Raw genomic sequence first — 16,721 nt, 5'->3', positions numbered from 1 at the left:
GCAATTTTAGTATTATATGTCTGGGTTTGTCTTTACTTTTATTTACTTTGGGGAAACACTTATTGTGTTTCCTTGATGTAAGGATACATGTCTTTTCAAAAGTTCCAGGACATATCAGATATTTATATTGAATATTTTATTTTCCTCCATTCTCTACATTCTCCTATAACTACTAATAACATATATTGAACATTCACATTCTCTTCCTCATCTCTTCAAATATCTATTTTATCTTTTTGATATTCTCTCTGCTGTGTTTTGTGATTCTTACAGTTCATAAATTATATCATCAACTGTTTCTAATCTGAATTTTTATTTCAATTTCTGCTTTTTTCATTTTATTACTTCAATTTATTTTTTCAAATACTCTTCTCTTTCCTCTTGTTAATCACTTCAATATGCTTTCTTTTTACTCAACATGATTATTATATTATTCAAAGTTTTAAAAATCTAAGGATGTTACTATTTGGATTACTCTTACCTGAATGTTTTGGAATTTTTTAGTGTAATATCATAGTCTCTCAAATATTACCTATGGATGTAATGCTGCCTAGATTGCAGGTATATTGTGCTTCCAGAGGGGTATTTCATGCTTCTGAGAGAGCTGGGCATTCCAGGGTCTTTACTAACACTTAAAAATTATTCAAGACCAGGAATATAGCTCAGTGGTAAAGACTTGGGTTTACCACTGCACAGCACTGCAAAAATTAAATAAAAAATAAAAATAAATTTTATTTGTTGTCTTGAAAGATAAACAAATGGTGAGACAAGAATTTTATCATCTTGCTATTTAAAATTTCCCTTTCCTCCCATCCGAATTGATTAGACAAATGAGTCTTGGGTGTTTCAACCTACATCTTAAGAGAAATTGCATATTATCAACAACAACTGGAGCTGGTACTAGGTATGTTATTGACAAATTATTTTATTTACAAAAGCCCCTTTGCCCATCATGAGAAGGATTTATAGGTTAAAAGTGCAAGTAATTAATGCAAAATAAAGTTAATTTTATATGATAACCGAATTATTAAAAATGCACAGTTAAGATTATGGAAAGAAGACCTAGTTTAATGCTTATCTCAAAATACAAACCACAATATATATTTAAGTCCCAAACATGATGATAAAATACACATATATAGTTTTATTATTTCAGTTTTGACTTTTGGAGATGTTTTTCAATGCTTATCTGTCCAACTAGAATTTAAGATCCATAAAAGCAAAGACTGTGATTTTTCTTTTTTATCTTAACTCATACAGTACTTCATATATTAATATTAGTAGGCATTATGCAAATATATTTTCAATGAATAAACAGATTAAAATAAATAAGTAAACAAAATACATTGGATGTATTATCCCCTTTGTTTTGAAAATAACAAAATTTATGGGAACCTTTTAATACTAGGAAATTAAAACAATAGATACACAATGCTATGAAATGACTTTTGATACATGCATTAGATCCCTGTGGAAAGCTTTTCTGCAATTTACTTTGAGTTTTAGTCATCCACTAAATATTTTTTTGGGTAGTTTTATATACTTAAGCTTATTATCTATGATCCTCTCACTTTATTTGTACTTTCTGGATGATCTTCCTATTTAGATAATCTTAATGGCATTCTTTGAAATAAACCCCTTACTTACCTTAAATTTTTCAACACTTACTGTTGTTTGTATTCATAATCGCTGCCATTCTGATTGGAATGAGATGAAATCTTACAGTAGTTTTGATTGGAAATGCAAATCAAAACTAATCTAAGATTTCATCTCACTCCAATCAGAACAGCAGCTATTATGAATACAAACAACAATAAGTATTGATGAGGATGTAGGGAAAAAGGTACACTCATACACTGCTGGTGGGACTGCAAATTGGTGCAGCCAATATGGAAAGCAGTATGGAGATTTCTTGGAAAATTGGGAATGGAACCACCATTTGACCCAGCTATCCCTCTCCTTGGTCTATACCCAAAGGATTTAAAAAGAGCATACTACAGGGACACTGCCACATCAATGTTTATAGTAGCACAATTCACAATAGCTAAACTGTGGAACACCTAGGTGCCCTTCAATAGATTAATGGATTAAAAAAATGTGGTATATTTACACAATGGAATATTACTCAACAATCAAAGAGAGTAAAATCATGGCATTCGAAGCTAAATGGATGGAGTTAGAGAAGATAAAATGTTAAGTGCAGTTAGCCAATCCCAAAAATCCAAATGTCCAGTGTTTTCTCTGATATAAGGACGCTAATTCATAGTGGGGTAGGCTGTGGGAGCATGGGCGGAATAGACAAACTCTAGATAGGGCAGAGGGGTGGAAGGGGAAGGGAGAGGGCATAGGTTAGAAATGATGGTGGGATGTGATGGACATTATCATCCAAAGTATATGTATGAAGACACTTATTGTTGTGAATATGCTTTGTATACAACCAGAGATATGAAAAACTGTGCTCTATATGTGTAATAAGAATTCTAATGCATTCTGCTGTCATATACTAATAAAAAATTAAAATTTTTTCAACACTATTTTGTCAGTGTCACTAATATTTTTGAGATGAACTGATTCTACCATAAAAATGTCATGAGGGAATAGAGTTTCATTTTTATATTTTGATTGAAATTACTGTCATTAACTAAATTTCAACACTTGCTTTTCAGGAAAATACACTAACAGAGCTTTGGACACATATGGAAAGCATATTTGTATGGGAATACACATATGGAAAGACTATTTGTAATAGTCATTTATCTATTATAATCATCCTACAATGTTTATATATTTCCAATTATATTTTCACTTGCAAGTCTTTAAAAGTGATGCTTATTGTATTCATTTTTTATTTAAAAAATTGAGAGAGAGGTTTTATATATAGTGAGATGTGCTTAGGGCTCTACAGCTGCTTAGAAATCTTCCTGTGTTGGTCCCTGAAGTATGATGTCAAAGTTGCACCTAAGTCAGACAATCAGCATGAATTCAGGCTCAGTGAGTGATTGACTGGCAAGTTAAAAGATGGACAATGAGAAAAGTATATGTCAAAAGAACTTTTGGAAACAAAGAATGCTACTTCATACTGTATTAAAGTTGGCTTTGCCATCACTTGCTTCCTAAGCTAATGACAACATTTCTAAATTTTATAACAATATCACTAAAAGAACAAAAGGTAGTCATTGGAAACCATTTGCTTTGAATTAAAGCATTAAAAAGTTTCATTTACAGATTTCATTTTTCTTGTTGATATGTTCATCTTACATATCTGTTCTTGTAAAATGGAAAGCATTAAAATTCAAATTTTATAAAGCTTTTGAATATAATTATTATTCCTGTTTTTAATCTCCCATGATAGACTTAACAAGAGATATCAAAGGTTTTCCAAAAGTCAAATCTTATTCCCATAACACTAAATAAGTCTCCAAATATTTTGGTAATTGCCTTAAGTTACTTTTAATGTCACACATGGTTGTACTAAATATAAATATGGATGAAATTTAATGATTTTTTAAAAATACCTTTTAACCCATTAAAAAATAAAATTAGTTTTGATGCTTTGGGGGATTTTCCTTATACTGAACAAAATTTGATATTTGAAGTTTACCATCAAAAATATAGCAATAATAGAAACCAAGTAAGAGAGCCTAGGATATTTAACAACAAAATTGAACAAGCTTTAAATTTGATACTGTGACACATTAAAATTAGCTCAAGATAGCAAAAAGTCAACCAAGGAAGACACGGGATATTTGGGGACTTTGGAAATATAACTATTATTTCTCATCCATTGCCTTTAAAAAGTTGTTTTGTGCAATTGTTTTATTATTATCACCTTAAAAGTAATATTTATTTTTGAAATTAACTTTTAAAAATAACTTAAAAAATCATATTGAGCAGAATTTTTGTTGTTTTTGTTCTGTGTATAGTCCTGAGGATTGCACAGGAGTTAGAACTTTTGCAAATATAAAGCAAAACTAATATGCTGATTAGGGATTCATAATAATTTACAATATTAATTCAATAAAATGCCTAGAACAATGTCTAGCAATTACTAACAAAATAACAATGAAGCTGTCTGCACTTAACAACACACGTAAGGCAAATGTTGAATTAAGGTAAAAATTATATGCAGTAAACTCATATCTGACATAATATACAATAAAATTAATATCCACACTGAAGGTCTAAAGTTATGACAATATGCTTCCTACAAACCTCTATAATTTCCCAATGGGGTTGAGCATAGCTCATTGTGGCCTAATGTCAATTGGAATATTCAGACTATTTCTTAAAATAGAATGCTATAATTTCCCTACCATGCCATGTAAAATAATTTAATATATTCATTTTAACAAAAGGTTCAAACTACAGTGTGTTTGTTTTAAATTTTTAGTATTAATTCTGGTTTTTAACGATATCTACAGTTAACATTCTACTTTTCATGCTGTTCCTAAAAGGAACAATATCTTTACCCTGAAAGTGTTACTCTAATTCACCCCTAAAATTTACTTTATGTGAAAAAGTTTCATCATTCAAAAACCCTACTGTTTGTATATATTGAGATTGATTCAACTACATTGGGTACAGATGTTGATATCAGACAAGCTGGGTTTCTACATCTAACTTTACACTGTGACCCTGGGAAGTGGCATAATGTATTGGTGCCTCAGGTCCTGACTACAAAATGACAATGTTTCCAGAGTCCTCAATGGGTAGTATGAAGTTTAGAAGGAGCTAGTGTATGTGCCTAGCACAGGCTCAGAGTAGTGCAGAACTCTCCTGCTGTAAATGCTTTCTTCTCTCTTCTCCATTCCTGGTGTATCTTAGCTAATTGGAGATCAGTGAAAAAATAGTGGAAGTTACTGGAATAAATCAGCTCCAAGCAGAGGCACATCTACATTGCAGGCAATAGTTACACATTTCTAAAGTAACAGTCATTGAGATCAAAACAATGTTTTAAAAAAAATGTATTTACACTTTACAATTTCTGAGTAGGGGAACGTCTTTTCAGGAGAACAATGAGAGAAAGAACAAATTAGCTACGTCTGTGTGTATAGTTTAATTCTGTAAAAATAAAGAAATATACCCAATTTTATTAAACACTGAACATTCATGGACAGGTAACAGAAACAAGGCTATTTCATAGAACAATCTACATCAACATCCAAAAACATCAAAATAGAGTTCTCTAAAGGAAAGAGTCTTTCTTTAATGGGGTTGATAATAATTAGAAGTTCCCATTATTTGTCCATGAATCCTAAGAACGGTGCTACTTCAAACAGGATTCTAGTAGAACTTGGCACAATAAATTTAACTTTTCAACCATCTCATTACTTTTTCACCATCTTGTGGCTTCATTCACTCAGACAGTCTCACATATACATACATTAATATTAAAAACACACATGGCTGTAAAGCAGAAAACTCATTCTAAAATTACATTTTCTACAACATAAGCAGGTCACCATATTTACGTCCGATGTCTCAGTCACAGAAATGGATTTTCCTCACGGAGCTACTGATTCACATACACTATCAGGTTCAACATTTCAGAGGTGTGTTTCTAGGAGGATCTGTTTGATCATGTGCAAGAATTCTAAGGCATTATAAGAAGTTGTTCCACAGGACAAGGGCTGCCCAGGCAATGATATACTCTTGGTATATTTAACAAGTCTTTAGTCTTCAAATGCTAACAGCCAGACACAGGGAGACATTCATAGTCTACAGGTGGTTGGCTCAAAGGTCAAAATGTGTTTTAAAAAAATGTTTATGCAATAGCACCATAGGAAATCTTTCAGTAATGAATTCATTTTTTTCCCCAACATTGCATTTTTAAACTGAATTTCAGGAAGAGAGAGAGGGAGAGAGACAGAGGGAAAAAAAAATAGAGTTTTCAATTCTCACAAGGCCTATTTCCACTTCATCTAATTTTCTTAAATACACTAACCATGACAATATCAACAATAATAACTACAACAATAATAGGTCAACAATGAAAAACAGACAATAGCAGCAGTAGTAACTTGAGTGTGGTCCATCCAGGCAGGCATCTAGAAGAATCCTGTGCACACCCCGGGGGGAAGTTTTCTCATAAGGTTCGTAAGACATCACAGGCTTCTTGGATTTGGTGTAAAAAGGCAGCACTTACACAGAAGGAACTGAATTCACCAATTAACTGGGCATTTCCAGTAATTAAATAAATGATGATCAGCATTGGCTTTAATTGACACTACTTGACCTCTTACACTAGTCAAAATGCAAGAACAATGAAGTGGTCTCAAGATCATTTGTGTTTCAAAGAGGTTAAGCTGGCCTGCAAGTGAAAATAATGAAGCTGAAATATTCCAGTTTCCAAACATCAGACAGACAGACGGACACACACACACACACACACACACACACACACACACACACACACACACTTAAAGTACAAACCACCCTCAAAGACTCCCATTTCACATCAGCTCATATGGATCTGGTTTACATTGTATCCGTGATACAAAGTCAAAGCAATTATGCTAAGAAGAGGTTTTTCCAGTTTATGACCTGCAAGATCAGTCCCAAATCTTGAAAAATGGTCAAAAGGAACATTTGCAGGGTCACAGCCCCTGAACTGAACTGTCTGAATTGCGAGGCATCTGTTTCAAGCTGTGAACAGAAGCTTGTAGAGTCTCCCTTGAAGCACAAGATGCCCCTCAACCAGCTTTAACAGCACATCAAGCACGGAGTTCAAATACCCTCCTGTTGCTAAACAGGATTGGCTGGAAGCTTGTCTTCTAGTACAGAGATCATTCTGACCTTATAGTTTTCTTTTGTTCAAACTCATTATATAAAAACATTTGTGCTAATATCATCAGTTTTTTTTAAAAAATATGTCTATGTCTTCTCTCCATCGTGCACAATCCTTTATTTCTGACAGAGGTTTTGGTGTTATTTTTTGGTATGTGTTGTTTCTGGATATCTTATGCTTTTGTATCTTACATAAAATCCTTTCTTGTTGATTGTGTCATCCGTGTGAAAATGAATTAAAATGGCATCCCCAATTGAATAGATTTCTTCTGGTGGCTGAAAGAAAACAAAACAACAGAATGAGTTGCTTTTTCTTCATGGCAATGCATGTTTGAGCATGTTTTTCTTTGGCATATAATTCCACCCTCCCAACAACCTTGACAAATCAATATGATTGACTGCTTCCGTTTACAGATGAGGAAACTTGAGACTGAGAAAAGACAATGTTATGCTAGACATCAAAAGGCTAGTCAATGCTATAGCTGGGCTTCAAACCTGCATGAGCCTGTTTCTACTTTCCTTTCTAGATTTGTATTTCTTCCCCAAACCCTTAAGGCAAGTTTTTTAAAAAATATATTTATAAAGAGAGGTCATAAAAAGTAAAGGGATGTTAAATTTGTTTCAAATTGAGTCAAAGCCACTCTAGAATTGAAATCTTCAATTAATTTTTGCTTTAATAATTTAAGTAGCAAGAAATTTCTTTTTTCTTTATTTCAGTTGTTATTTGGGCAAAAGTTCAACAGTATTATTTAGGCAATAGATACTGGCAGACATTCAAAAAATTGGGACTCATATCTTCACAACAGAATATGTATTCAGAAGACTATTCAATATTAATTCAGTGCATCCCAGGAAAGAAGCATTGAAAAAACCTTAATCTTTCTTTTTTTGGTTCTCATTTCTCATGGTGACCTTTTCTAGCCCGTTTCTGGCACTCTGCACTTGTACATGAGACACTGTGAAATGAACAATATTCCTAGAGCATAGACTGAGCCAACATACCAGCAGCTGACCCTCCACTCCCACCAAGAACATCAGCTGAAAAGGAATGTCAATTAGAATGATGTGCATATTCTTTCTGTTAATGCTTTAATTGTGGAAGGTGATGAAATCATTAAATTTATGTGTTTAAGTTTACTGCACTTAGATTATTATTTAAATGCCTATTGCACAATAAAAAGCTAGAACAAGCTTTGAGATTATTGAGTATTTAAATACTTATTGTACAATAAAAAGTTAGAACATGGAAGTAACCAGAAAGTATAACTACTAAATTAATCTGCTTGGCTAATATAATCAGGCAGATTCATTGGGAGTAGAAAAGTGGGAGGGTGGAAGAGGCACATTCATTATATTTCTTCAAGCCGTTAATAATATAACCTTTTGCACAAATATCGCAAATTTGAAATGTTACACACAGCAATCATCAATTAATAGGCATTTTTAGTTTTGTCTACAGTATCCCCTTGGTGGTGTACTTACCCCAGATCCACAGAATCGACCAAGTCCCACTGCTGTGGAATCGAGACCATCAAAGAGCTCAACATAGTCATAGCCACAGTCAGCTTCTTCTTCCACTTCAAAGGTCTGGAAGGACAATTCAAGTCGAGAGCCTCGTTCTGACACTAACAACCACTCACAGTCCACCTGTCCTGGGTAGTTGTTATCTCCAAACTGTGCGTGTGAGTATAGCTCTCTGGGTTTGGGTTCTGCTTTCAATCGTCCACCACACTCTACCAGGAAAGAAAAAGGGATTAGAAAAATGAGCTTCAACTGGTCCAATTTTCAACTTCAGTGTATTCTGACATTCTCCAACTTCTGTTTCCATTTCCAGGATCAGATGTAATTTCCACAACCCAAGAGCCTAAGTACAAAGACGAGAGCTCAGGCTGCCTGAGTTGGAATGTAAGCTCCAACACCTACAAAGTCTGTGACCTGGTCAGTGTTGTCCCTTCTCTGAGACACTGTTTTCCCCACAGTAAAATACAGATGATGATGTTGGCACCAATGTTAATGGGTTTTTAGGATTTATACATAAAATCTTTTCAAAAACTACTGGTCACATAATAACTCTCAATAATTTTGTTGTTGTTGTGATTATACCTATTAGTTTTCAGTCTCAAGTAACTCCTTTTATGGTTAAAACAAACAAACAAAAACAAACAGGGTCTTAATTTGAATTTAACTTTAATAATGTCAGAACCCAGAATCCAGAATAAGAAATAATCTAAAATTCAACAGAATATATAAAATTCATGTGTGCGTGTGTGCGCGCACACACACACTACATAAAAATTCTACACAACATATATAGCACCATATTATTTTACTGTTAGAAATATTTATCTAACTAGATCCAGAAAAACACCAGGCATAATTAATTATACTTATCTTTGAAATTCCAGAACCAATTCAGTTACAGTTGGTTTGCTTGCTATAATGAAATATTTTAAATGCTCCTTTTGGCTTCTTTTTTAGAGAGATATTAATAAGCATATGATTTCCCAGTTATTAACTTTGTCACAAGAGGAAAATACATCAAAGAAATAAGTCAGTGAACATACAAACTTTTAGCTTGTTTTAGAAGGTAAGAGGTTTATAAAAATGTTCTCAGTAATCTTTAGTAGGTAGAAGCCCAAACTTTATAACTAGAGAGTAAGCAGAGGCCATGGGAGGCCACAGTGCCCACCGACACACGCCAACCTGAAAGGGAAGGGAGGAGAAAGATGGGCTCAGAAAACTGTCAGGAGAAAGACTTTTCTTTCTGTCCCTGTTTCCAAAGACTGAAAGGGTTCCTGGGAAGTAGGAATTTCAGTAATAAAACTAGGGAAGACCCAGGAAATATCCCATTTGGGAAATCTGGAGAAGCTAAACCACTGGGTACCAGGACACATAGTTGGGCGAGATAGTCCTTAGTGAAGATGGATCAGGCAGATGAATTCTTACTTGGATTTTCCATTTTTATATATGTATGGTTTACCTATATTGTGCTTTGGTGATTTTAAATAACAATATATTTCTGAATGCTAAGGCATGAATACCCAGTCAGCCAGGTTTACATGCACTGAAGGGCATTGTCACAGACAACTGCTCCTTCAGGGACCTTCTTGTGAATAAATTCTGAAAGTAACTTCCAACTGGGTTTCTAATCACAAGCATGCCTGTGGGGGAAGGTGGCTACAGTCAGTATAACTGTTCCTCTGTCTTGCAAATGATAAGTGGCCCATCTTGCACTATCTATTGACATAGTGCTATTGTTACAGATGTATACACTCAAGAAAGGCATCTTTGAAACTACTCCTGAAGGCTGGAATTCTGATCACTTTGGGGATTTCATGTCCCTTGTCTGGCAAACTGGAAGCCAAGAATCCTCCTTTTTCCAACACAATGTTTTTCTTATCCCAGGAACTCTATAAATAATTATTATCTTCCTGTGACAGACTTCCACAGTCAAACTGCCCAGATACAAATCCACACTTTGCCTACTTTGTCCCACAACTTCATTTGTAATTTTATTCTTTGTTTTGAAATATGGTTAGTATCAGGGATTCAAATTCAGGGCCTTCCACATGCTAAGCGTGTGTCCTACTATTGAGTTAGCTCTATCCTCTCACAACTTCACTTTTAAAACGGAGATCATACATAGTACACACATGTATGCGTGGATTTATATTTGTAAATGCTTGAATGGTGTCTGGCACACAGTTAAAAGTAATTGATATTTTAAGCTATCATCGTCATCATCATGATTTTTTCTTGGTAAGAACACTTAAAATGCTATCATCTGTAAACTGGGATCGATTCAGGTATGAAATGAAAAGTCACAAATATTGACCAACAATTCAAAACACTATTAATCTGCTATCAGAAAAGAAAAATTATATTTTTGCAGGCCAGTAAAACCATTTTGTGAAAAATATTTCTGAATTCAATACAAAAATACGTCAACCAGCTTGTAATCTCATTGGTAGGTTTTTCAAAAAAATTTCTACCTATTCTCCAAGTTCAGTACAATTGACAGGTCTCTTTTGTCTTGCAGGGTTAGCATTTGCATTGCTTTCACTAAACTGCCCAGGAAGACCTGAAGGGAGCATCAGGAGATGTGGAGGGGGCCCTTGCTGGTGTGTGCCTGCTTCCTAGAAACAAGGCAGGGAAACAAAAGCATCCAAAAGAGGCAGTCCTCTGTCAGCCCCAGCCTGAAACAGAACTCAAGGAGGAAGCAAGCAGTGGAGCACAATGGGGAAAGAGGTTTCCCCAAGTCTTCATGAACCTAAAAATCACAGGAAGGTGTCATTACTCCATTTGACTGAAAACTGGTCTGCCTTGGGGGAAGTAAAAAAATAAAAATGACTTAAACTACACTTAAGGATATTTTTAAATGCTGCACTAAGTTCCCTTTTCATCTGTTTCAGTGCTCAATACCACGGATCACTGCTATACTAATAAATCTGAAAATGATGTTCTTACCATAAAGAGAGAGAGAGAATTTAGCCTAGATGAAGAACATTTGAAGGATGAATATGGGAACATTATGTGCAAAAGACGTGTGATTTTAATATGTCCTGAGAGAAAGTCCAGGACAGGCAGCCTGAGGGCAATTGCTTGAGTGTTTTATTTATTTTTTTAAAGATTCCCCATGGCTATTCAAACTCTGGTCAACAGCATTTAACAGGTCCCTTGAAAAGATGATTTTTAAATAGAGTCAACAAATTTTTGGCGAATATCCCTATTCATTTATCAAGTCAGAAAAACCTAAAACCAGTTGTTCAGTATGTCAGCAAAATTTTTTTTTTTTTGAATCAATACTTTCAAAGTACTTTACGAGCTGCCAGAGAGAGAGTCTTTCACAAAATTCTGGGAAATGGAATTGGAGCTGAATAAGAAAGATAACTGGAAGAGAAGCCAAGGGGTGGGCTTCATTTTAATTTGGAAAGATGTGTTTACTTCCTGGTAAAGTATTACATTAAAGAAGAGGTGCCTGTAATTTGACCTACAAATGCTTTTAGCGAGCATTCTAATTGAATTGATTTTGATCAAAATAATTTCCAAGGAGCATAATCATACATTATTGGATTTTTAAATGTCATTGACAAATAATATGATGCTTTATACTACAAAAACGACGTCCTAACAGACAATGCCATGTTTAAAAATTACATATTTTCTCTCCAAGTTTCTCCCCTCTGAGAGAACAGTACTTCTTACTTCAAAATTTGCTTCTTTCAGTTAGTTTGATTTAGGCTGGAATAATACCAGTTGTTACCTGAGTAAAACAAACTTGGACTGAAAATCTGAACCAACTGTCAGAGGAAACAAGAACTCTCACTAATAAAGTTCATTTTTCATGAACTTGGGTAGTATAACTTATAAAAAAGTAGCCACAAAGCTATGTTAGAGCAATATTTCTAATCGCCTGGTTTTAAAAGTTACAGTATTAGAAGTTTCTATTGTAGATCAAATTGAAATTGTACAACGAAGTTTAGGTAAATTAAAGTGTATACTTGAGGACTTGTCTATAACAGTTACATGTATTCTAGAAGGCAGGACATAATGCAAAAATGCTTTACACATGAAGCAAAACTTGACAGATATGGTACTGGACTGGACTGTCTTGTCAGCAAAAACTTAAAGATAAACAGAAACCCAGAAACTCAATTTAGACTACAAGCTGTCCACAGACAGGAATTTCTTATATTGTCCTTACCACAGATTTCTGATTTTTTCCTATAAAATATGAACATGGCATGTTGTCTAGTCAAAGCCAAGGCAAAAAAAAAATTGTTGAAAGATTACAAAATAAGTGAACTTGGAAGATATAAACATCAGTCAGTATAATCAGAATATTTGGCACATATACAGCACCCAGAAAATTCTAAGATAGCTCGGTAAATGAGAAGAAAACTTAAAATAATAACAAAATCTAATTAATCATGCAACTTTTGAGTTTCTTCATAGAAAAATAATAATAGTCATGGAATTTTACAGCTGTAAAGAATCTTTAGATTATTATTTCACAGATGATGAAACTGAGATTCAAAGAAATGACCTTTTCCAAAGTTCCCTGCCAGGTAAGTCATACTTGGACCAGGACCCAAAGGTATCAACACACTGGAACGTAATTTAAGGTCAATCCTCCCAATTTATAAAGGATAAAAGGAAACATTGTAAAAGTAAGATTTTATAAAACTGAAAAAAGAAATGTTTATAAACAGGCAATTTTAAATTTCTTTATCATTAGTTATTTCAATAATTTTTGACAGCATATTTTATACTATTTTCATAGAAACTGATGGGCAGGAATTTTTTTTTAAATGGCATGAACTTTGTGTTTTCAAAAATACTGATGAGCCAGGCATGGAGGCACATACCTTTAATCCCAGCTACTCAGATAGTGAGTTCAAAGCCAGCCTCAACAAAAGCGAGGTATTAAGCCACTCAGTGAGACCTTGTCTCTAAATAAAATATAAAACAGGGTTGGGGATGTGGCTCAGTGGTCGAGTGCCCCCGAGTTCAATCCCCAGAACACCCCCTCCAATATTGATAAAATAATAGGATTCAAACCTTTTAAAAACTATGCTTGTTAACGAGTATTAAATAAGTCATCAGAAATATGTTTAAACAAAAATGTCAAATAGATGGAAAATCCTTAATATGAAATTGCCGCAGTTCATAAGAGATTTTTCTCAAACCATATTTATATTAATACATGAGAAATAATTAATTTGTATTATTTGTAGAGGTCCAATAATATCAGCATAAATGATATTTACTTTCTCATAGACTTCAATATAAATTAGTGCTCACAATAAAAATAGACTAAAAAATAATATCAGACAATGAAAACAAATCTCTAAATCAAAGAGAAACAAAGAAAATAGAAAATAATTTCATTGAAACTATTTCACAGCATATTATTTTTATATTAATATTTGTATATTATTAATTGTTTTATACAAAGTCTCTTCTGGAAATGTGTCAATTGTTTGTGCATTGTCAATGCCACTAGGTGTCACTATAAGCTAAATGACTTTAGGAAATAGCTACAATTTAAAAAAAGAAATCTTTTTGTCAAACTGAATGAAAATAAAGGATATTCCCTAGACAATTTCTGAAACATATAATTAAATTGTATTCACACCACAAGCAATTTTATTATAAACTGTTGCCTCAAATTTCTATTTTTCTCTTAAGAAAAATACAGTTGAAATTCAATCTCTGAAACTCAAATTATGAGTTTAGAATTAGGAAGGAAATCATGTTGAGTAACAAATAAAAGAAAAAAAATGGACTTCATGAAATACAGATGATCCCATACTTATTTACAAAAACATATTAATGCAAAAGTAGCTAAACTGGTGTGTTATTAGACACTGTATGAGTTTTCAATACCAAACTACAGATTTCTGTTAGCAGTAACACATAAGTTAAATTACTAAATTTAACACGAAGTTCATTATACAAATATTTAGAGTTAGTTCTACTTGACTGTACTATATTAATCACAAATCAAACTAAACATTTTTTTTCTCCTAAGATATTTAAGTAGGGTACTGAGTGATTCTTGCAAAAAATTCACATAGTACTTTGAGATTTTTCTGTGCTCTGCTTGGAGAGTCATTTACAGTCCTATTAATGAAATACACATATTCACCAGAAAAGAAACCTGGGTCTTTGTCAGACAAGAGAAGCACAACCCTAATTTGCTGACCTGTAGAATGTGTTGCTTGAAAGCCTTTTCTTTGAACAGATGCATCAGAAATAAACCGAACAAACATTTTATTTCCAGTAGCCACAAGGGGATCTGGTATCTTGTTGCCACATAGTCGTCCAAGAATTGGGGACTTTTCTGTTTCTCCATCAAATACTTCTAAGTGATCATAAGCACATTCTTGATGCTGTTCAATCTCAAACTCACTAAAGGCCTATTTAAAAAAGAAAGAAAAAAATTTTTATAAAACCACAAATCACTCAAATTGAATTCTTTTCTTTGGAACTAAAATACATATGAATAAAATATGTTCAGGGCATACAAATGAGCCAATCTATAAAGCACATTATTCAAAGGACTGTGAAATCAATAGAATATGTAATCTCTAGGAAAGAACATAATGAGTCCAATAATATAACCGTGTATGAGAGTTTGGATCTTGAATGTTCAAAGGAACAACCATGTATTAAAGGTTTAGCCCTTAGTGTAGCACTATTGGGAAGTATTGGAACCTTTAGAGACTGGGCCTTGTGGGAGACGTTATGTTCACTTGGAGACCTTCCCTAAGAGTAGATTGCAGGACCTTAGCCTCTTCTCACTCTTATTAGTTGGCTATGGGGTGATTGGTTTTACTCTATGTCTACTGCTGCCCATGGTGTGTCACCTTACCATTTGCACAAAAGCAACAGAGCCAATTGACCAGAGACTCTAAAACTGAGTTAAAATAAGCATTGTTTCTTTACAAGTCGACTCTCTTGATCATTTTTTATAGTAATGGAAAGCTGAATAATATAATGTGAAATTCTATTTTGCAAGTATTGCAAATAATTCTACAATTGTAAATAAATCTTTATCTACACAGAACTGAAACAGTTTATAATAACAAAGTGGTATTTTATGCTAAATTTAATCCAAAGGATACATCAGAAAATTTTATGCAATTGTGTTAAAACATTGATCACTTCTGGTTTTGATGATTGTAAGCTTGTGAACATTATTCTACCTTTGGACATGTAAGCCCATAAGAAAGTCCCATAACTGTTACCTTTTCACAAAATTTTAATGCAATAAATCTTTATAGAATAACTAAAACAAAGGGAATTTTTACTATATATTTCTTATTTAGATCTTATAAACCATAATATTAAAAAACACTAATGTGACAATTCTATAAGACTAGAATAACTTTAATTTATTTTTCAGGTAGATGGCACACTTATTTTACTATCTGGTATGCTGGAAAGTTTGGTATGCATAGCTATTACTTGTATGATTTACAAATTCTTATTTTTCCATGCAGTGATACTTATGTGTGAGTTTTAGCAAATTTAAAATTAAAATTCACTAAATATGTGGGTGTGTATATATATATATACACACACACACACACAATACATTAGAAACCATCAAGCAAAGTTTACTTGAGATGGATTAAAAATAAAATTGCCCAAGCTATTTATTAACTTCAGGAATTACAGGTTATTTGCTGATGTCAATTAAGGCTTATTCCTTTCCCTGGGGAAAAAAACAACATATAGTGAAGAAGTAAACCATCATTCTTACTTAAGTCTATAAAGCAAAGCAAAAAAATATGAAGAAAATAAAAGAAATACAAAATATGCTTCAAAATTAATTTTCAAATTTATTAATTTTGCTGTAATTACCAAATACAATATTTGAACAATAAACTTTTGAAATATGTTTTACTTAATGAAATTTTGTGTCGTGGTCCTATTTTAAGTCTAATGGATGATAGTCAAAACAATTGACTCTCAGTGCTGATTTATTTCACATCACATCATACCACCTGTCACAGCCGACTTTAGAGGAATAAGGGAAGTAATGAAAGCAGCATTTGGTGTTAACTAGGGAGTAGGAGGAAGTAATGAGGTTGCTTAAAAAAGCGAGCAAAGGAAAGGAAGAGGACTGATCTCTTTTATGAATTCAACTTGAAAAGTATAAATAAACCTGTGGTAGCCAATAAACATTAAAAGTCATTATTAGATGTAATTTATTATGGGCCAAAAGGAATGCTCAGTTCATTTCACCAAAAGGACTGGAGAGAACAAAAAAAGATTGAATGTAACACAAAGATTCTCATTGGAAACAAAAAACTAACAAGTAAAACAGTAAGTAAGAAAACTTCACCAGAGTTCATTATCCTGAAGCACAATATGCAAAGCAGGTGATCCCTGAAGGAGTTCATTTTATTAATTTATTAATAATC

General features: G+C 33.2%; 1 protein-coding gene across 1 annotated transcript in view; it reads right to left on the bottom strand.

The window, feature by feature from the left end:
* Nucleotides 1-4,948: 4,948 nt before the first annotated feature.
* Tll1 (tolloid like 1) overlaps nt 4,949-16,721 on the bottom strand; it is a 192,820-nt gene continuing 181,047 nt past the window's right edge. Inside the window, exons 19-21 of the mRNA XM_005329263.5 lie at nt 14,495-14,708; nt 8,269-8,519; nt 4,949-7,062 (exon numbers count right to left, since the gene is read on the bottom strand). Coding sequence (XP_005329320.2) covers nt 6,928-7,062; nt 8,269-8,519; nt 14,495-14,708 — 600 coding nt within the window. The 3' untranslated portion in view covers nt 4,949-6,927. The remainder of the gene's footprint in view (nt 7,063-8,268; nt 8,520-14,494; nt 14,709-16,721) is intronic.

Source organism: Ictidomys tridecemlineatus, chromosome 14 (assembly GCF_052094955.1).
Source record: "Ictidomys tridecemlineatus isolate mIctTri1 chromosome 14, mIctTri1.hap1, whole genome shotgun sequence".
Lineage (NCBI taxonomy): Eukaryota > Metazoa > Chordata > Mammalia > Rodentia > Sciuridae > Ictidomys > Ictidomys tridecemlineatus.
Note: the sequence above shows the minus strand (reverse complement) of the source record. Positions and strands in the feature narration are given on the sequence as shown.